Genomic DNA, 22,819 nt, shown 5'->3' with positions numbered 1-22,819 from the left:
TGTGGATCGGCGGGGAGGAATTGATAGGAGACCTTTGTTGGCAGAGCGCAGGTTTCTGTGTGGTTCGTGGGGTTTAATCTCTTCACTTAACCAGTCGGTTCATTTCTCATGTATCTGTTTATGTACAATGATTAATATCTTGTATTCGGTTTGGTATTTAATTGGAAGCCAGTGCCGGGATGTCAGAATTGGGGTTATGTGTTCGTGTTTTTTGTTCCAGTTAGGAGTCTGGCTGCTGAATTTTGTAGAATTTGGAGGGGACAAAAACTTGATAGGGGTAGACCGAGTAGTAGAGAATTGCAGTAGTCGAGAATGGAGAGAATAAGTAGTTGTAATATTGTTCTGAAGTCCTCGGGGCTTAGAAAGGGTTTTATACGTCTCAGGGTTAGTAGTTTTAAGTATCCTCCTTTTATTTTTGTTGTGATGTAATTTTTAAAGGATAATTCGCTGTCGATGACTCCAAGATTGCGTGCATGAGAGATTGGGGAGATGGCAGTTGTTTGATTCTCTATTATTAGTGGTGGTGAAGGAGTTGATCTGAATTTTTCTTTCAAGGATTATTATTTCTGTTTTATCGATGTTTACTACAAGTTTCATTTTAGTTACTAATTGTTTGATTGTAGTGAGGTAGGCTGCCGTATTTAGCTGGGTTTTTTGGCACAGAAAAAGCACGTGAACACCCGCACCAAGGTCAGCCGGTCTATGTGCAGATGCCATGTTAGCAAAGGTAGTGGGAATGACCCTGCACTGCAGGGAGGCGTGGGAATGACCGTGCACTGCAGGGAAGCGTGGGAATGACCCTGCAGTGCAGGGAGGCGTGGGAATGACCCTGCAGTGCAGGGAGGCGTGGGAATGACCCTGCACTGCAGGGAGGCGTGGGAATGACCCTGCACTGCAGGGAGGCGTGCTACCGGATGGGCCAGGAGCCGTTTTACACTCCCTGGAATGCAAGCCCTGGGGCAGAGCCAGAGTTAGCTCACATTCCTGGTGGCCATTTGCAATGCATAAACAACCGAGAAAGCAATCGGCAGGAGACATCCAACGCTGCTTAGGAGCCAAAAAAGGAAGCCCTAGACAGGACGGTGACCTGGACCTACTTGTTACGTGGGAATAAGCAGAACAACAGATCCTGCAGTAGTGTGCTTTATGTCCGCAGTGCCATAAGTAGAACGTTCTGCTTTTAATGAAGACGGCTACAGCCACCAGGTTCATTTCTCCACTGGCCACGGGCCGCTCAGTAATTATTTGCTCTCAAAGGATATTTTTTTTGTCTGTTTGTGGTATATATTTATTATGCACGTTATGTACACTGTTTAGATTGTTACATAGGCAGGCCAGAAGAACTTTTCAATACATTAAAGGAAGGAAGCTGGAAATCAATACTTCCTTACAAGTACCAGGCAATTTCCCCTTTCTGCTCGTACTGCTTGATAAGCACAGTCAGGGAGAGTTTTGGTTTCTCCACGTGTAGCCCTACCTCGGGATTTTTAACGACCTGCACGCCAGGGAGCACCAGCTACGGTGGGGGCTCGGTTCTGGCAGCACGGAGTGATGGTGCTGCTGCTGCTAGGAGTGGGAGCCTGGATCCGGTCAGCCTGACGCCTGCTGCTTTTGTCTACCCCACGGGCTCAGTGGCAGCCCCCGGCTCCCCGAGCGGCTCTGGTTCCGGGTACATCCCCCCGTGGTGACAGCTGAGGGAGTGGGGGCACACAGCTCTCTCCCGCCCTCCCCTCAGCGCGGCCGAGGTACGGGGAAACCTTCCCAGCAAGTCAGGCAGCGACCGGGGCGTTTCCGTTCAATAACCTCTTTCTACCCCGTATTATTTTAGTGCGGATTTCCAGTTTCATGGCATGAAAGTGGCCCATAAGTAAAACAAAAAAGCGCGTTTTACATTTGGCGAGTTATTTTTTTACTCATAAGTGATTTGCATGGCATTTGCTTTACATGTATTTTTATTTTTTAACAAACGAGTAAAAGGAAATCTGCCCTAAAAAACCGTGGCTTTTATTGCTTTGGCGCTGCTATGCGGCACATCCTGAGGCTTTCGGTGTAATCGAGAAACTGCTGCACAAGTTTTCTTTTAAAGATATCTTATGCCCCCATGGCGACCTTTCCTTAACCCACGGCAGCGTCTCTGGTGGTGCCAGACTGTTTCACTTTACAACCATGGACCCGACCAGTGCCCCAAGGAAGAGTCCAACACGCTGACCTTTCCTTCCACCTGTCCCCCACTCTGTAACTTTCAATATCGTCTTCTCCGAGCTCTTTTGGCAGCTCCTTGCTCGGCACGTTTGACGTTTGCTTCAGATTCACTTCATGCAACGGATGCAGCTCAATTCTTCGCCCAGGAGTATTCGAATCAGCTCAGCTACTGTGACGGGAGGGGGGGGGGTGTATTTAAATTATTTTGGGCTTTCGTAAGGTAATTCCTTGAACCAGAGCTACTTTGGGTTTGCTGTGACAAGAGACTTAATGCAATCAAGACTTTTTGGTTTTACATTGTTGATTACTTCTGAAATAGCGGATCTCAGTGAAACAAATTCCTACTTCAATGCATTTGGATTTGTATCCTTTGGACAGCCGAAGATGAAAAACACGCAAGGGTGTGAAGACTTTTACGAGGCGCTGCCGGGCCAGACAGGGTGAGACCCGGCCTCGGTATCCACGAGCTGCCGGGATAAGAATCGGTGTCCCCAGGGTCCATGCCGATGGGTTTGCTGCCCTGCGTAAAGCAGCTTTGCCTGGCGCACCACGAGCTTCACCGCCCGAGCCCAGACTCTCTCACCTGACGTAGTCCTGGCTCGCCCGAGACACGGAGGCCGGCTTTCCCTTGGCTGCCCCCGTCTCATCTTTGTCAATGCTGATCCACTCTGGAGAAGGAGAGGGGGAGGGGGAGAGAGAGAGAGAGAGAGGGGGAGGTCAAGGAGTGAAAGCAGCTGAAGAGATCCATCTTCTCCCCAGACTACGGTATCAGAGGGGCACCGGGTGACTCCCAGCCCTCAAGCCGCGCACCGTGCTGGGAGTTCAGATTAACCAAGGCACGTGCGTATCTTCTCCAGGGAATAAGTTAAGAGGGAGGGGCAATTCACAATGGCAAATTCCTTTTAACCCAGTCCTTCTCATAAGTTAGCTCAGGGGCACGGAGACAGGTAGTAACAGAGCTGGGATTAGAACTAAGACACAGACAGATAACATGACAGCTCAGGGTCACGCAGAGAGTTAGTGGCAGAGCTGGGATTAGAACCGAGGCACAGGGAGATAACATGACAGTTCAGGGTCACGCAGAGAGTTAGTGGCAGAGCTGGGATTAGAACCGAGGCACAGGGAGATAACATGACAGCTCAGGGTCACGCAGAGAGTTAGTGGCAGAGCTGGGATTAGAACCGAGGCACAGGGAGATAACATGACAGCTCAGGGTCACGCAGAGAGTTAGTGGCAGAGCTGGGATTAGAACCGAGGCACAGGGAGATAACATGGCAGCTCAGGGTCACACAGAGAGTTAGTGACAGAGCTGGGATTAGAACCGAGGCACAGGGAGATAACAGCTCAGGGTCACACAAAGTCATCAACAGAGAGGAAAATTGGTTCTTATCTGCTAATTTTTGTTCCTGTACAACCACAGATCAGTCCAGACTCCTGGGTTTTGCCTCCCTGCCAGCAGATGGAGACAGAGAACATTTCGCAGGCACCGCTTTATAATCTGTGCCATCTGCTACTCTTCAATATGTTTTAGTGCCCAAGCAGAGAACAACTTAAAAACCAAACAAATTTGAACATGCCAACTTCAACCCCCAACGAGCAGAGAGTAAGGAACAAAACTGAACTTATCTTACAGTGAAAGTCTGCAGAACCTTATGCCATAGATCAGAAAAGTAATCGAGCGGGCTCTCCTTAGTTACACTCTCACCCAAAAAGGCTGAACCTCTACAGTGAGCGGGCGACTGGACTGATCCGTGGTACTACAGGAACAAAAATTAGTAGGTAAGAACCAATTTTCCTTTTCCTGTACGTACCCTGATCAGTCCAGACTCCTGGGATGTACGAAAGCTTCCCTAGACAGGGTGGGACTGCGAGAGTCCCGCTCGAAGGACACTCTCGCCAAAATTGCAGATGTCCGTGACTTGAACATCCAAGCAGTAGTGTCTTGCAAATGCATGTAAATACCTCCAAGTAGCCGCCCTACAAATCTTTTGAGAAGAAACCACCTGGTACTCCACCCATGAAGTTGCCTGCGAACGTGTGGAATGAGCCTTCAACCCCTCCGGGACGGGACGGCCGGAACAAATATAAGAAGACGCAATAGCCTCCTTCAACCAACACGCTATCGTAGCTTTGGAGGCCTTCTGCCCTTTCTTAGAGCCACACCAAGATAATCCGATAATCTGAAACTGTTCGTAACCTCCAAATAGTGCATAAGAGCTTGGCTCGTCAGACATCCAGGAGTGTCAAGTCCCTGGCGTGAGGCGAATTGAACTCCAGGTCCAAGAAGGCTGGAAGCTTCACAGATTGATTAATATGAAAGGACGATACTCCTTTTGGTAGAAAGGATGGGACCGTTCGTAAAGAGATTTCAGAGTCCAAGATCCTTAAAAACAGTTCCCTACAGGATAAGGCCTGCAGCTTAGAGACTCGTCTGGCAGAGCAAATGGCCACCAAGAATACCACCTTTAAAGTCAGATCTTTCAATGTGGCTTTCTTTAGCAGTTCGAAGGGTGCCTCACACAATCCCTTGAGAACCAAAATCAAGTTCTAGGAGGGACACATCCGACGGACAGGAGGACGTAAGTGTTTCACCCCTCTAAGAAAACAGATTACATCTGGATGAGCTGCAAGGGAGGAACCGTGGACTTTACCCCTGAGGCAACCCAGGGCTGCAACCTGAACCCTCAGAGAATTGAGAGACAAGCCCTCATAAGGCCTTTCTGTAAGAAAGATATAACTTCCCTGACTGAGGCCTGTCGAAGATCACCACCCTACGTCTTGCACCAAGACTCAAAGACCCTCCAAACTCGAATATATGCCATAGAAGTGGAGGGTTTCTGGGCCCGTAACAGAGTAGAAATGACATCCTCTGGATAACTTTTCTTTCTCACTTGCTCCTCTCAAAGCCAGGCCGCAAGACAAAAGTGATCCACTTGATCGAAAAATATAGGACCTTGGCGCATGGGACCGTCCATTGGCAGGTTGACCAGATCCGCAAACCACGGTCAATGTGACCACTCCAGAGCCACCAGAATCACCGGACCTGGATGAACTTCTATCCGGAGCACCTTGCTTATCAGGGGCCAGGGAGAAAACACATAAAGGAGAATGCCCTGAGGCCAAGGAACTACGAGAGCATCTATGGCTTCCACTCCATGCTACCTTCTGCGGCTGAAGAATCGCTCCGCCTCGGTATTCTCCCAGGTAGTCATCAGGTCTACATGCGGTTGATCCCACTTGCGGGCGATTAAATCCTTGGCGCTCTCTGCCAACTCCCATTCTCCGGATCCAGCTGTTGCCAGATTAGGAAATCCGCCTGAACATTGGAGGTCCCCGCAATATGGGATGCCACTATCATTGTGAGATGACGTTCCACCCAGGACATCAGCATCAGCATCTCTGCTTCCAGGGCCACAGCATGGCTCTTGGTTCCCCCTGTCGGTTGATATACGCCACCTGACCGCCCTGTCGCACAGAAGAGAGAGGAAACTCTCCAGAGCCAGTCACACCACTCTCATCTTCAGGCATTGCTTGACCAAGTTGCCTCCTCTGAGAACCATTGTCCCTGCACCACCTGGGATTGGCATACAGCTCCCCAGCTGGAGAGACTGGCATCGGTCGTCACTAACATCCAATGAGGAATCTCAAAGTCCACACCACGTTCCAAATGGCCCAGAGCGAGCCACCACGAGAGGCTGGACCTGGCGAAATCCATAAGCGGGAGCTGGAGATGAAACTGCTCAGACAATGGGTTCAAACGGGATAGCAACACAATCTGTAGGGGTCTCATGTGTGCAAACGCCCATGGGACCAGTTCCAAGGTCAATGCCATGGAACCCAGAACCTGTAAATAGTCCCAGACCCTGGGCGCTTGTGCTTCTGACAGGTTCTGAACTTGGGCTTGCAATTTGAGAATTCGCTCTTCCGAGAGGAAAACCTTGCCCAGGGGGGTATCGAATCTAGCCTCCAGAAACTCCAGGACCTGGGAAGGAGCGAAGTGATTTTTGGCCAGGTTGACTACCCAGCCCAAAGAGCGTAGGCGGAACAACACCGTATCCACTGCCTGCATGCATAACTCCTTCAACTTTACTCGAATCAGCCAGTCGTCCAGATAGGGATGGACTAAAATGCCCTCTCTCAGTAAGGCCACTGCCACGACAACCATCACCTTGGTAAAGGTCTGGGGGGCCGTTGCCGGTCTGAATGGCATGGCACAAAATTGGAAATGTTGGCCGAGAATCATAAACTGAAGGTATCTCTGATGGTTCCCTCGGATCCTGATGTGTAAGAAGGCCTCCGTCAGATCCACAGAGGCCAGGAACTCCCCCTTGCGCACCGTAGCCACCATCGATCAAAGAGTTTCCATCCGACTTTCTTCAAGTCCAAGATCGGCGAGAACATTCCTTCCTTCTTTGGAACTACAAAGTAGATAGAATACCTTCCCTGGCATTGTTCTTTCTGGGGGACGGGAACAATAACCCCTAGCTATATACAGCCGACCTCCTATGACGTAACCGAGGAGCGGGCTGGCTGCTTCTTATTGCGAGGACTTGATGCCACCTGCCCCAGAGACGGGTCCATCTCTGTTAAGTCTGTGGCCATGAAAGGACTGGGACCAAGCCTGAAACCTCCCCAAAGTATGCCTCTGGCCAGTGCCGGAGCTATGTTCTGGTGGAAACGGTGCTGGCCCCGAAAAAGGGAGCGAGGCAGGTAGCCCTTGGGAGCTTTCAGCCTGACCTCCGGCAACTTGTGTACCTTATTCTCTCCCAGGTGCTTTATGAGCTACTCAAGGTCCTTACCAAAAAGGAACCTGCCCTTAAAGGGTAGTGCCCCGAGCTGAGCCTTGGAGGAGACGTCCGCCGCCTAATTACATAGCCACAAAAGCCTCCGTGCCGAGATTGAGGACACCAAGGTTCTGGACGAAGTACACAGAAGGTCATACAGGGCCATCCGTGCCATAGGCTACTGCAGCCTCCAACCGATCCACCTGCTGCACTTCCGCCAGCACTGATGTCGAGCGCTCTGCAACTATTGGACCCATCGTAGGCTGGCCCTTGGCATATAACTGCTACAGACTGCTGCCTGGATGCTGAGAGTGGAAACCTCAAAAATCCTTTTGAAATGAACCTCCACCTTGCAATCCTGAAGATCCTTCAAAGCCGCTGCACCAGCGACTGGAATAGTAGTCCTCTTCGTGACCGCCGAAACCGATGCATCCACCTTAGGAATCTTCAACAAATCTAGAGAGTCCTCCAATTAACTTTGAGACCCATCTCGGGAGTATCCCACTCTCGGACCATCAACTATTTCATCATCTCATGAAAGGGAAAAGTGGTCACGGGGCCCCACAAGCCTGCCATGACAGGATCCACCATGTCCGAGCTTGGCTCCACCAAGGGGACATGATGCCCAACTCTGCCAGGATGAGTGGGATAAGAGGCGCTAATTCATTTCGTTGAAATAATCTGACCAATTTAGGGTCGACTCCTTTGACGGAAAGGGGGGCTGTACGTGGTCGTCTCCTGCATCTGAATCTACTGGGAGAGGAGCCTCCCCAAGGCCCTCGTCCGGGTCTGAGCTCTCCAGGGAAATCTCTTGAGGTCCCCCCACCGAACCACGGGGGCCTGGACCCTCTGAATACTGAGAGCAGCCGGCATGTCCCCCTTTCTAAAAGCCTTCAGGGGCAGGGCTCGACCCCCCGGCTCGTGGGGAAGCCCCCCTCTTCCGAGCACCGCTGGCTAAGAAAGCCTGGTGCATTAGGACAAACTCTGGGGATGACCCAGAGGAACCTCCTCCTACCCCTCCAAACATTCTAGGATTCTCTGCATCAGGCATTCCCGAATGCCCACGGGCCTCATCGGGGCTCAGATCGACGGGAACCAGCTCCGGAGGGAAATCCCCTCCCTCCGCCAATCTCTCCTCAGCCACGCAGAAGGCATCCAACATGGCCGCCGTTCCCGCGCTGAGGGGGAACGGCTCAGCCCACGGCTCCTGCGCAGTCCCCAGCTGGACCACGAGAAATATGCTCCTGCCGCCTCGCTCTCAGAAGAACCCTCCCCTCTGGGGAGGCAGCGGGAGCACGGGCCAAACGAGGCGCAGCAGGAAAGCCACGCTCCACAGAGAGTAGAACGTCCCGCCCGCGGCATGGTTCCCCAGCACCGAATTGGGTGAGGGATGGAGAGAGAGCCCTAAAAATCACCGCTCACCGCCCCATGCACAATCCCTTGTGCCGGCAGGGAGCCCTCCCCCGTCCCGCAGCTCCTGTATTGCCTCCCACAGTAGGAGCACTGAAGGCCAGCTGCCTGCAGAAAAAAAAAGAAAATTATTACTTACCTGCTAATTTTCGTTCCTGTAGTACCATGGATCAGTCCAGACAGTGGGTTATGTCCCCAATCCAGCAGATGGAGTCAGCACAAGCTTTGAGGGGGCGTATCCATATATACTACTACCCCCTCTGCAGGAGTTCAGTATCGAGTATATCAAAGCCAGAGTAGAAACCCCCGAAGGATCAAGTTTGTGGAAACAGATAATGAAAACAATTGTAACCGCAACAAGTAACTGCAAACATCCTACCAACTTGTAGGGAGCTGTGAAAAACAGCGAAAAGAAACGACTGTGAAGACACAGAACACTGCGAGCAAGAAGTAGCGCAGAGCTGAGCAGGATCAAGAACCCAAACGCGGTGGGCGTCTGGACTGATCCATGGTACTACAGGAACGAAAATTAGCAGGTAAGTAATAATTTTCTTTTCCCTGTACGTACCTGGATCAGTCCAGACAGTGGGATGTACCCAAGCTTCCCTAAATCGGGTGGGGTCCTGCGAGGCCTGCTCGGAGAACCTGCTCGCCAAAGTGTCCAGAGACTGAAGAGGCGAGGTGCAGACGATAGTGCCTCGAGAACGTGTGTAACAATTTCCAGGTGGCTGCCCTACAAATTTCCTGCGAGGATACCGAGCGAACCTCCGCCCAGGAAGCCGCCTGAGAACGTGTAGAATGCGCTATGATTCCGGGTGGGGGAGTCCGACCCAATGTAGGAAGCAGCAATGCCGGCCTTCAGCCATCTGGCAATGGTAGTCTTCGAGGCCTGAGACCCCTTCTTAGGACCGGCCCAGAGTACGAAGAGATGGTCAGAGGTCCGGAACTCATTTGTAGCCTCCAGATAGAGGCGCAGAGTGCGCTTGACATTCAAGAGACGGAGAGACTTCGGCTCTGAGGAAGAGAAGGACGGCAACTCCACCGTCTGGTTCACATGGAATGCAGAAACCACCTTCGGAAGGAAGGAGGGAACGGTGCGAAGCGAAACTCCAGAGTCGGAGAAACGGAGATAGGGCTCTCTACACGACAGAGCCTGCAGCTCCGAGATGCGTCGAGCGGAACAGATGGCCACAAGAAATACAGTCTTGAGAGTGAGATCCTTTATCGTTGCGCTGCGCAGCGGCTCAAACGGTGGTCCCGACAGGGAGCGAAGCACAAGGTTAAGACTCCAGGAGGGACAAGGGTCCCGTAACGGAGGACGCATATGCTTGACACCCTTGAGAAAACGAGCAATGTCAGGATACTGTAGAAGAGAGCCCCCATCGCTCAACAGCGAGCCAAGGGCGGCCACCTGAACCCGTAGTGAATTATAGGCGAGCCCTTTTTCCACCCCTGCCTGTAGAAACTGAAGGATCTGAGGTACAGAAGCCTTAGCGGGTCTCGTGGCCTGGCTGGTACACCACAGCTCGAACATAGGCCGCCGACGTCGATGTCTTTCGTGCCCGCAATAGCATGGATACTACCGCCTCCGGGTAGCCCCGACGCCGGAGGCGGCGCCTCACAAAAGCCAGGCCGCAAGACAGAAGAGTTCTGCCTGCTCGAAAAATACCGGGCCCTGATGTAGGAGCTGGGGGAGGTGCCCCAGCCTGATTGGCCCGTCGATCACCAGCTGTAGCAGGTCCGCAAACCAGGGTCGCCTGGGCCATTCCGGGGCGACGAAAACCACGGTCCCCTGATGGCTTTCTATTCTGCGGAGCATCCTGCCCACCAGGGGCCATGGTGGAAAAGCGTAGAGCAGAAGATGTGGCGGCCACGGGAGGACCAGGGCATCCACTCCCTCCGCGCCGTGCTCTCTCCGGCGACTGAAGAAGCGTGGAGCCTTGGCGTTGAGAGCGGACGCCATCAGATCCAAGTGGGGGGCCCCCCACCGATGGATGAGAAGTTGCATCGCTTTGTCGGAGAGAGACCACTCTCCGGGGTCCAGCAGTTGACGACTGAGGAAGTCCGCCTGGACGTTGTCCACACCGGCGATGTGCGAGGCTGCTAGCCGGACAAGATGACGCTCCGCCCATTGCATCAGCAGCGCCGCCTCGAGCGCGACCTGCGGGCTGCGCGTGCCTCCTTGTCGGTTGATGTAGGCCACGGTGGTAGCGTTGTCCGATAGGATTCTGACTTCCCGGTTCCGAAGAAGCGGGAGGAAATGTCGCAGAGCTAGCTGGACCGCTCTGGTTTCCAGACGGTTGATTGACCACTTCGCCTCCACCGTGGACCACGTCCCCTGCGTGGCGCTTCGATCGCAGACTGCACCCCAGCCTGCTAGACTGGCATCGGTGGTCACCACCACCCAATTTGGCAGATCGAGGGACACGCCACGGGCCAGGTTCGGCGGATCCAACCACCAGCCCAGACTGTCCCTGGCATTCTGCGGGAGCGGGAGAATCATCTGGTAGTCCTGCGATACTGGTTTCCAACGGGAGAGGAGCGCCCACTGTAAGGTTCTGATGTGCGCGAAAGCCCAAGGTACAAGGTCGATGGTGGACCCCATCTCTCCCAGGAGTTGCAGATAGTCCCAGGAGGTGGGCTCTGGTAACGCAGAGAACCGTCGTGTGTGATCCCCCAAGGATTGAGCTTTGTCCTGGCGCAGAAAAACTTTGCCCAGTAGGGTGTCGAAGGTCGCCCCCAAAAAAACCCAAGCGTTGCGAGGGCATGAGGGAGCTCTTGGAGAAGTTCACTACCCATCCCAGGGAATGTAGAAACCGTACTACTCGAGTCACCGCTGAGCGTCCATGATCGAATGACTTCGCCCGGAGGAGCCAATCGTCCAGATAAGGATGAACCAGGATGCCCTCCTTCCGGAGAGCTGCCGCCACGACTACCATGATCTTGGTGAAGGTGCGCGGCGCCGTCGCCAATCCGAACGGGAGAGCCGTGAACTGAAAATGCTGGTCCAGAATTTTGAAACGAAGGAAACGGTGGTGGTCCGGGCGGATGGGAATGTGCAGGTAGGCCTCCGTTAAGTCCAGGGAGAAGAGGAACTCCCCCCGATGCACCGCCGCAATCACTGACCGGAGCGTTTCCATGCGGAACCGAACGACTCGAAGGGATTTGTTGACTTCCTTGAGGTCTAGGATAGGCCGGAAGGAACCGTCCTTCTTTGGTACGACGAAATAGATGGAATAGTGGCCCGAGCCCACCTCTCCGAAGGGCACGGGCGCAATAGCGCCTATCTCCCGGAGTCTGTCCAGAGTCAGCAGCACCGCTCCTCTCTTGAGGTCCGAGCCACAGGGGGAAAAGATGAACCTTCCCTGCGGGGGGGCGAACAAATTCCAATGCGTAGCCGTGTTTTATGGTATCCAGGACCCACTGGACCGAGGTGATCCGTGCCCACTCCGCGTAGAAATACGTTAGTCGGTCCCCAATCCTGGGGACAGGGGAGTGGGCGAGACTGGCATCATTGTGAAGACTTGGTATAGGGGTTCCCGGTTCCGGGAGTAGTGCGTGCGGGCCGACGCCCGCGAAAGGAGCGCGACCAGGGCTGAGACCTGGGGGCGGATGACCGGGAGCCCGCCTGTCTGTATCCCCTGTAGCGCCGTTGCGCTCTGGCTCTGGTCCGAGAAGAAGAAAATGCTCTGGATGGTCGAAACCTATCCTCCGGCAGCCGATGAACAGCGTTCTCCCCCAGGGACTTGATGATCTGGTCCAAATCCTCCCCGAAGAGGAACTTGCCCCTGAAGGGAAGAGAGCCCAGACTCGACTTAAGAGGACGTATCAGCCGCCCAATTGCGTAGCCACAGTAGTCGTCGTGCTGCCACTACCGAAACCATGGATCTTGCGAGGACCCGAAAAAGGTCGTACGAGGCGTCCGCCCCATACGCCACTGCGGCTTCTAGCCGATCTGCCTGGGCAGCCTCATCGGACGGCAGGTTCTGAGACGTGAGGAGTGAGACCTTGAAAACCCGCTTAAGGAAAACTTCCAACTTACGATCCTGTGTGTCCCGCAACGCCGCACCTCCCGTCACTGGGATAGTCGTCCTCTTCGTGACCGCCGACACTGCGGAGTCCACCTTTGGGACCTTGATGAGGTCCAGAAATCTTCGGGGAGCGGGTACAGCTTTTCCATAGCCCGGCTGCTCTTCAGGGAGGCCTCCGGGGTGTCCCATTCCCTGGTGAGAAGTTGTAAAAACGAGTCATGAATGGGAAAAGCCCGAGCCCTCGGCCGGAGTGCCGCCAGGACAGGATCTCCCTTCCTTGAAGAAGTGACGACAGCGGGAGCTACTGGGGCAGGCGGGTCTGGTGGCGGGTCCAAATCTAATTCTTGGATGATCTGCGGGATGAGGTCGTCCAGCTCTTCCCTCTGGAAGAGGCGTAGGGTACGCGGATCATCCCCCTCCTGCGTGCCGTCCCCTTGTCCCCCGTCCGGGAGGTCAAGTCCATGTCCCGCTGGGTCTGGCACCGCCCCCACTGCCGTGGGCGTGGATCGGACCCGGGTAGGAAGGCGGGAGGCCCCCACTCCCGGAGGGTCGGGGGGGGCCGGCGTCGAGGGCGACATCCGAGGGATCTTAGGAGGGGGGGGGTCCCACAGGTGCTTCCAGCCCCTGCAGATAAGCGGTATGCATGAGCAGGATAAACTCCGGAGAGAACCCCGGCCTGCTCGGGTGCGCTTCGGGGGCGGCGTGGTTCCTGCTCCCTGGCTCTGGGTGCTTGGTTCCTGCACCAAAATCGGGGGAACACCCCCGCTGGTAGAGTCCTCCAGGGATCCGTTCTCCCTCGTGGCCTCCAGGGATCCGTTCCCCCTCGTGGCCTGCGCCTCAGGACGCTCAGAATGTAAAATGGCCGCCGTTCCCGCCAAAAATGGCGGAGTGGCCGGCCCGCGCCGCCCGGGCAAAAAAGAGAAATCAGTCAGGGACTGTGAGGTACCTTCCCCCCCGGGAAGGCATCGTGCACAGATGCCCTCCCGGGAAATCCGGGACCCCGGGTCTCCGCAGGCCGCACAGCTGGACGGCCGCGGCATCGGGATCGCTGTAGGAGAAAAGAAAAAGCCACGGGGGGGGGCCACGCGCACAAAAGCGCCGCTGCGGGGGGGCCCGGTCGGCCCGCACTGCCCGCTGTCCGAAAATAGAGGAGGGTGCCGCGGGGGGGCCTTCCTGGCCACACGACCCGCCCCAGACATCTTTCCCTAAATGGCTCAGCAGCCCATGAGGAGCTGTAAAATGGCCGCGGGTGAGGGAGTAAAGAGCGAAGAGGCCGGCTCCACCGGCTTTCGCGGGCACCGGGGGCTGAGCTGTGAAGGAAAAAACTACAAAGGAAAAACAAACTTACCCCTGGCTGCAACGAGAAATAAACAGCAAGGCCGCAGAGAAGAGACAAGGAAGAGAAGCCACTCCCCAGAAGTTGAAAGAACTCTGCCTTTTTTTTTTTTTTTTTTAAACTTAATACAAACGATACAAACTTGATCCACAGAAAAAGACAACAACAAGCCATAATCAAGCAAGAAAGTGAAGAAAAAGGAAAAGGAGGGGAAGCCTGATTCCCCTACTCGCATCTGCTGGAGTCAGAAGATACTGAACTCCTGCAGAGGGGGTAGTAGTATATATGGATACGCCCCCTCAAAGCTTGTGCTGACTCCATCTGCTGGATTGGGGACATAACCCACTGTCTGGACTGATCCAGGTACGTACAGGGAACAACCTTTTTTTTTGTAAACTTTAGCAAAGAAGCTGAGAAAAACAAAATAAAGGGTTACTTTCCTGCTTTATGGCAGCGGCAGCAGACTGAAGGGGAGGGAGCTGGTTCCCCCAGCTATCACCCCTGGCGCCCAGGACAGCCAAATTTGGGGTTCCCAATCTCTGCTTGCTTGACCCCTACAACCAGTGGGGATGGCCCAACCAGGACCTAGCGACCCCCTGGGAGGTAGAATGATCTGCTCCTTGATTTTTTTTTTCTTTTTTAAAGCTGGGTAGAGAGCCTCAGGTTTTGCACCACCTCCATCTGCTGGAGACAGAGAAATACTGAGGAGCTGCAGGTGGCACACCAGATTATAAAGCGGTATCTCGGAAATGTTCTCCATCTCCAGCTGCTGGAAGGGAGGCAAAACCCAGGAGTCTGGACTGATCTGGATACGTACAGGGAACAGGGATTAGATCCGAGGCACAAGGAGATAACATGACAGCTCAGGGTCACAAAAAGTCAGCAGCAGAGCTGTGATTAGAACCAAGACACCAGGAAATAAAATGATTTAGCTCAGGCTCACACAGAACGTCAATGGCAGAGCTGGGATTAGAACCAAGGAACAAAGAGATAACATGATAGCTTAGGGTCACACAGAGAGTTAGTGACAGAGCTGGGATTAGAACCAAGGAACAAAGAGATAACATGACAGCTCAGGGTCACACAGAGAGTTAGTGACAGAGCTGGGATTAGAACCAAGGGACAACGAGATAACATGAGAGCTCAGGGTCACACAGAGTGTTAGTGACAGAGCTGAGATTAGAACCAAGGCACAATGAAATAAAATGATTTAGCTCAGGGTCACACAGCGCATCAGTGGCAGAGCTGGGAGTAGAACCGAGGCACGAGGAGATATTGCCCACGAATAAGGAATTGTGAGTGCTGGGTAACCCTGTAACTGCTGTTCAGTCCTCCTAAGTGTGGCACCCATATACGGTGATCTTACCGTAGAGCCGCTCCCTGGTCCCCACACGCTCTGCCGGGACCCGCACCTTCATCGAGCCTCGGATGTTGCCGGTCTCCTCGCCGCGGTGCGAGAGGTACGTGAGGAACTGCTGGGCGGTGCTGCCGATCATGGACTTCAGCGCTATGACGCACTCACCTGCCGGGCACATGCGGGAACACGGCGTGAGCTGCGCGTGGGACAGAAGCCCAGAGCATGGCGGCAGGTGAGAACCTCGGGCCCGGCTCGTCCCACCGTCATCATCATCCCTTCCCTACTACAGAACCACGGACTCTACCAGATCTCCAGCTTAGGGTCTGAGCAACCGCGGCAGGCTGGAGGGTCTTGGTCTGCCATAATCTCTCCCCCGTTACTTTCTCCTCTGCCTTCCTCTGTTCCCTCTCATCCCCCAAATCCTATCCCACTTCCTCAGTTGTCTGCTCCAATCTCAACTCCTCCCTCTGATCTTCCTCTCCCCAATCTTTCTAAACCACTGCCTGCCTCCTCCATCTGTTTCCCTCTCCCTCCCAATCCAATTTCCCACCTCCTCCCTTTGTTCCCCCTCATCCCCACGTTCTGTTCCCCTCCCCCACTTGTCCCACTCCCTACCAGCTCCTTCTGTTCCCCTCTCCTTCTATCCCACTCTCCACCTCCTCCTTGTTCCCCTAGCTCCCTCTTTTCTACCTGCTCTGATTCTTGTCTTTCACTTCTTTCTATCCCACTCCCCAACTTCCTGTTCCCCCTCACTAGGGCTGGCACTGCTGGGTGCACTCAGGTGGGTTTTGCCTGCTCGGTAGGGTCCTTCTGTCCTGCCTCTCACCATACGATTCGTAGCCATCCAGGGATTTCACTGTCAGGAGCAAGTGCTGGTCCTGCAGGTACTCGATCTCCGAAAGAATTGGTTTCAGCTGAAACAATTAAAGAAAAGGGACCCAGGATAAGAGAGAACTCAGCAACACGGGGCCCCAGGAGAAAAGGAGAACTCAGCAACACGGGGCCCCAGGAGAAAATGAGAAATCAGAAACACAGGGCCCCAGGAGAAAAGGAGAACTCAGCAACACGGGGCCCCAGGAGAAAATGAGAAATCAGCAACACGGGGCCCCAGGAGAAAAGGAGAACTCAGCAACAAGGGGCCCCAGGAGAAAAGGAGAACTCAGCAACACGGGGCCCCAGGAGAAAAGGAGAACTCAGCAACACGGGGCCCCAGGAGAAAAAGAGAAATCAGAAACACGGGGCCCCAGGAGAAAAGGAGAGAACTCAGCAACACGGGGCCCCAGGAGAAAACGAGAAATCAGAAACACAGGGCCCCAGGAGAAAAAGAGAAATCAGAAACACAGGGCCCCAGGAGAAAAAGAGAAATGAACACCATGGGGCCCCAGGAGAAAAAGAGAAATCAGTAACACGGGGCCCCAGGAGAAAAAGAGAAATCAGAAACACGGGGCCCCAGGAGATAGAGAGAAATCAGTAACACGGGGCCCCAGGAGAAAAAGAGAAATCAGTAACACGGGGCCCCAGGAGAAAAAGAGAAATCAGTAACAAGGGGCCCCAGGAGAAAAAGAGAAATCAGTAACACGGGGCCCCAGGAGAAAAAGAGAAATCAGTAACACGGGGCCCCAGGAGAAAAAGAGAAATCAGTAACAAGGGGCCCCAGGAGAAAAAGAGAAATCAGTAACAAGGGGCCCCAGGAGAAAAAGAGAAATCAGTAACATGGGGCCCCAGGAGAAAAAGAGAAATCAGTAACAAGGGGCCCCAGGAGAAAAAGAGAAATCAGTAACAAGGGGCCCCAGGAGAAAAAGAGAAATCAGTAACAAGGGGCCCCAGGAGAAAAAGAGAAATCAGTAACACGGGGCCCCAGGAGAAAAAGAGAAATCAGAAACACGGGGCCCCAGGAGAAAAAGAGAAATCAGTAACAAGGGGCCCCAGGAGAAAAAGAGAAATCAGTAACACAGGGCCCCAGGAGAAAAAGAGAAATCAGTAACAAGGGGCCCCTGGAGAAAAAGAGAAATCAGTAACAAGGGGCCCCAGGAGAAAAAGAGAAATCAGTAACAAGGGGCCCCAGGAGAAAAAGAGAAATCAGTAACACAGGGCCCCAGGAGAAAAAGAGAAATCAGTAACAAGGGGCCCCTGGAGAAAAAGAGAAATCAGTAACAAGGGGCCCCAGGAGAAAAAGAGAAATCAGAAACACGGGGCCCCAGGAGAAAAAGAGAAATCAGTAACAAGGGGCCCCAGGAGAAAGAGAAATCAGTAACAAGGGGCCCCAGGAGAAAAAGAGAAATCAGAAACACGGGGCCCCAGGAGAAAAAGAGAAATCAGTAACAAGGGGCCCCAGGAGAAAAAGAGAAATCAGAAACACAGGGCCCCAGGAGAAAAAGAGAAATGAACACCATGGGGCCCCAGGAGAAAATAGACATCAGTAACACGGGGCCCCAGGAGAAAAAGAGAAATGAACACCATGGGGCCCCAGGAGAAAATAGACATCAGTAACACGGGGCCCCAGGAGAAAAAGAGAAATCAGTAACACGGGGCCCCAGGAGAAAAAGAGAAATCAGTAACACGGGGCCCCAGGAGAAAAAGAGAAATCAGAAACACAGGGCCCCAGGAGAAAAAGAGAAATCAGAAACACGGGGCCCCAGGAGAAAATAGACATCAGTAACACGGGGCCCCAGGAGAAAGAGAGAAATGAACACCATGGGGCCCCAGGAGAAAATAGACATCAGTAACACGGGGCCCCAGGAGAAAAGAGAAATCAGTAACACAGGGCCCTAAACCAGGCATCCACTCAGGGTCCCTCTTCAGTCTTGTAACAGAATTACAATAAAAATAAAAAACAGGAGAAAACCATCTCCACGAAGTGGTGGGTGGGTTTTGTGAGGACTAACATCCTGCTGTCCTAGGAGAACACCTGTTACAGGCAAGCAACTCTGCTTTCTCCTAGGACAAGAATGATAGTCCTCACACATGGGTGAATCCCTAGCTACAGGCTGCTCCCCAACCCAAAAGGGGACCAACCAGCACCAACCAGGTGCCAACGGGCACAACCACCACAGTGCTGTTGGTAACAGAGGGGGAGACAGCCTGAAACCAAACAATGAGCCCTAAGGCAGGGAGAGTTGGGTTCTACACCTCAAAGAGATTCTGGAGAACAGACTGGCCGAACCTCCTGTCACATTGGCCATCCCTATCCAGACAATAGTGTGATGCGAATGTGTGGAGAGCTCCACGTCGCAGCCTTGCAGATCTCCTCCACGGGAACTGCTCGCAAGTAGGCCACCAGCGTTGCCATGGCTCTGACAGAATGAGCCTTGACATGACCCCCAAGATGCAATCCCGCCTGGACATAACAGAAGGAGATGTATTCTGCTAGTCAATTGGATAGTGTCTGTTTGGCAACGGCAACTCCCAACCTATTCCTGTCAAAAGAAATGAAAAGTTGGGTGGGCTGTCTTTGGGCTTCTGCCCGCTCCAGATAGAAGCCTAAGGCTCTCTTGCAATCCAAACTGTGCAGTGCTCGTTCGCCTTGGTGCAAATGGGGCCTGAGAAAGAATGTTGACAGGACGATTGACTGGTTAAGATGGAAATCCATCACCACCTTGGCAGGACCACCCTGCCATGATAAAACTTAGTGTAAGGTGGATAAGTCACTAAGGTCTGGAGCTCACTGACCCTGCACACCGAGGTGACTGCCACCAAAAATATGACCTTCCAGGTCAGGTACTTCAGGTCACAGGTGTGCAGCGGCTCAAAATGAGCTTTCATCAACTGATCTAACACCACATTGAGGTCCAAAAACACAGCGGGAGGCCTTAGCGACGGCTTCAATTGAAACAGATCCCGCATGAAGCATACAACTATAGGCTGTACAGAGATGGGCGCACCATCTACACCTTGGTGGCATGCGCCAACTGTACTGAGATGATCTCTAACTGAGTTAGTCTTCAAACCAGCCTCTGATAGGTGTAGAAGGTAGTCAAGCAGTTTTTGTGTGGAGCAGGAAAACAGATCTAGGACCTTCTGCTCACACGACAGAAAACATCCTCCACTTCAGTCCATAGGACTTTCTAGTTCAAGGCTTTCTAGAAGCCACCAGGACCAGAGACACATCCTCAGAAAGATTGAGTGGCTGCAGGATTAACCGCTTAACATCAAGGCTGTGAGCTTCAGGGCCTGGAGGTTGGGATGCCAAAGCCTGCCCTCATCTTGTGTAATGAGATCTGGGTATTGGTCTCCGGATGGACAACTCCCGAAGGAGTGGAAACCAGACCTGTCTCGGCCAATGAGGGGCTATGAGGATCATAGTCCGTTGGTCCTTGTGAAGATTCAAGAGAGTCTTCGTCACCAGAGAAATTGGAGGATACACATACAGAAGACCCTTGCCCCAATGTTGAGGCAGGCTCGCCGTTTGACCTGTACAGGGAACAAAACTGAATCACCTTCCTGTTGCAGGGGGATGTGAACAGGTCCACATCTCAGTTTCCCCAGAGGTGGATTTCTGGTTTGCCATCCCCGGTCCAGAGATCACGTGTGGGGTCTGAAGACACAACTTAGTCTGTCCATTCCAGCCAGACACATGGCCCTGAGTACCATCCTGTGGGACGGGCCCCAGGACCAGATCTGGACCGCTTCCTGACACAGGAGGTACGACCCTGTGCCTCCCTGCTTGTTGACATACCACAGCGCTGTTTGGTTTCTATTTGAATCAGGATAATTTTGTTGGACAGCCGATCTCTGAAAGCCTACAGCGCTTACATGATCGCCCAGAGCTCCAGGAAATTGATTTGACACTGTGCTTTTTGTTTAAAAAAAAAAAGAAAAAAAAAGAAGGACTGTGAAGCGGTTCTCTATCTTCCCTCTCGTGACGCACTGGGTTAAGGCAGTGCGGGCGTTTCGTCTACAGTGCTCCGGTCCCATTTCGGCTCAGCAGCTTGCCAGTCTTCCCGTCTGATGCCACGGGGCTTGGCATGCTCGGCCTGTGGGGATGCCCTCGCACAGCAGGCTTTGTTCCAGATGCCTCCCCAAGGGGGAGGGGACATCAGGGAACGCGTCGGGGGATACATCTTCTAAGCGCCGGGAGCCAGGATGAATCTCTCCGGTGCGGCAGACCTCAAGGTTCTCGCAGGATCCCTTCCCCCTCAGCGTGGGAATGGAGGCCATTTTGGCAGCCTCCAGATCTCCCATGCAAACTGTGGAGGGGAAGGAGGATTTCCCGCCAGCGGTGTCTCGGGCCTGACATATCCGCTGAAGACGACGAGGGGGACACTGGAGAGGAGTCAGATTCTTCTTCTAGTTTTTCCTCTGACTTTGTCTTGCTGCTGCATAAGGCCTTCAAGACCAGGTCGGAAATTAATCCTCCTCCCCGCTGGCAAAAAAGCCCAGAATTCCGGAGAGGTCGGGGGCCTCGACATACGGACAGCCCCAAGGGGCTTCGGTGGCAAGATCCGTGTCGGAGCATTCCCCTAACATTTCGGCTCCGGAGGACATAAGAACATAAGAAATTGCCATGCTGGGTCACACCAAGGGTCCATCAAGCCCAGCATCCTGTTTCCAACAGAGGCCAAACCTGGCAAATACCCAAACACTCACCAGGGTAGGACCCTCCAGGAGCGGATCCAGCCTTGTGTCACCAGGCGCTGGACAATCCATCTCTGGTGGAGGGGGGACGATCCTAGAATTGTGCGTTTGTTTCATAGAGAACAGCTCGTCCCCCTGATACCCGTGGTTCTGGAAGAACTGGGTATTGAGTGCCCTCAGGAAGTCAACAAGCTGGGTTCCGTGGATCCTGTCATAGAAGGCCTGAGTGGTCTGACTAGGTCCTTTCCCTTCCACATGTCCACCAACTTGTTGTTCCGGGAGTGGGACACTCCAGACACGGGATTGAAGGTCAGCCGAGTTATGGATAGGTTATACTCACTGCCTGAGGCCGCCCTGGATTTGCTCCGAGTCCCGAAGGTGGATGCTTCAGTCTCACCTGTTACAAGGAAGACTACCATTCTAGTCACTGGGGTTACTGCCCTAAAGGACCTTCAGGATAGGAAGCTGGAAGCACACCTCAAGAAGATGTTTGAGGTGTTGGCCCTCTGCGTTCGTGCTGCCATGTGTAGCAGTTTTATGCTGCACGCAGGAATTTGTTGGGTTCAAATGTTGCAGCAGGACAGGACCTTAATCGGATTCTAAATTGGAAGCGGAGGTGGCCTATAGTGCAGATGCTCTATATGATCTCCTTCGGACCGCCTGCAGAACCATGGTTATCCACGGTTTGCACCTGCAGACTCCTGTGGTTATGGAATTGGGCGGCGGATGTGGCTTCCAAGGCTCAACTTGGCTCCCTGCCTTTGAAGGGGAAGTTGCTGTTCGGCAAGGACTTTGAGGAGATGATTAAGTCTTTGGGAGAGAACAAAGTCCATACATTGCCGGAGGATAAGCCGAAGGTGAGAAGCTCCTCATCTCAGCGCTCCCGTTTCTGGGGTAATCGCAAGTTTCGGGCGTCCAGATCATCAGGCTCTTCCTCAAGGCAGCCTTCGAGCAAACAGCACTCCTGGGGGCAGTCCTTTCATGGTCGGCAATCTGGCAGGGAAGGCCCCAGGGAGCGGTTGGAGACAAATCTTCCCAATGAAGCGACGCCGGTCCACTCCTCGGTTCAGAGAATAGGAGGTCAGATGACACTATTTTACGAGGAGTGGGCCATCATCACGTCAGACCAGTGGGTCCTAAATGTGATAAAACACGGTTACTTGTTAGAATTTGCTTGGCCTCTAAAGGAAAAGTTTCTGGCATCCCCCTGCTCGTACGAACAAAAGCGAAGAACAGGCCGTTACTCCATTTACTTCATAGTACCTAAAAGGAGGGCACTTTCCGGCCCATATTAGACTTGAAAAAAGTGAACAAAGTCCTGCGAGTTCCTCGCTTCCATATGGAAACCCTGCATTCTGTGATCGCGGCAGTACACAGAGGGGAGTACCAGGCATCTCTTGATCTCATGGAGGCGTACTTGCACATCGGGATCCAGTCCGATCATTAGACGTATCTGAGATTCATGATTCTGGGGGAGCATTTTCAATTCCAGTCTCTCCCTTTCGGTCTGGCCACAGTTCCCAGAACCTTCACCAAAATGATGGTGGTGATAGCGGCGATCCTGTGGAGAAAGGGGGTCCTTGTACATCCCTATTTGGATGACTGGTTGATCAGGGAAACGTTGGAGGATCGCTGCCAAACTTCAATCGAACTGGTCCTGCGACGCCTGAGCTCGTTGGGATGGATCATCAATTGGGCCAAGAGCCACCTGAACCCTTCCCAGTCATTGGAGTTTCTGGGAGCGCAATTTGATACCAAGCGTGGGAAAGTTTTCCTCATTGAGGAGCGGATCTCCAAAGTTGCAAGCTCAGGTCTGCAGCTTGTTAACCAACCTGTTACCCCGAGTTTGGGATTACTTGCAGGTCCTCATATCCATGGCGTCCACATTGGATTTGGTTCCATGGGCGCTCTTTCATATGAGACCTCTTCAATCTGCTTTACTTTCCTGCTGGGACCCCATGTCCGAACAGTTCCAGCTGCCTCTTCCCCTTTCAGAGACCGCTCAGTCCAGTCTAGCCTGGTGGCTCCTTCTGGAATCCCTGCGATGGGGGATAGAGACTTGGACATGCCTTCTTGGTTATTACAGATGCCAGCCTCTCCGGTTGGGGGGCGGTCTGTCAGGGGA

General features: G+C 53.3%; 1 protein-coding gene across 1 annotated transcript in view; it reads right to left on the bottom strand.

Moving 5' to 3' along the window:
• Nucleotides 1-22,819, bottom strand: part of INPPL1 (inositol polyphosphate phosphatase like 1) — a 175,076-nt gene that overhangs the window by 30,351 nt on the left and 121,906 nt on the right. The window contains 3 exon segments of the mRNA XM_029601865.1: nt 2,786-2,870; nt 15,130-15,285; nt 15,947-16,034. Of these exon segments, the coding sequence (XP_029457725.1) occupies nt 2,786-2,870; nt 15,130-15,285; nt 15,947-16,034 (329 nt within the window).

The sequence above is a fragment of the Rhinatrema bivittatum genome, chromosome 5 (assembly GCF_901001135.1).
Source record: "Rhinatrema bivittatum chromosome 5, aRhiBiv1.1, whole genome shotgun sequence".
NCBI lineage: Eukaryota > Metazoa > Chordata > Amphibia > Gymnophiona > Rhinatrematidae > Rhinatrema > Rhinatrema bivittatum.
The sequence above is the reverse complement of the archived record's forward strand: the minus strand, read 5'-3'. Positions and strand labels throughout refer to the sequence as shown.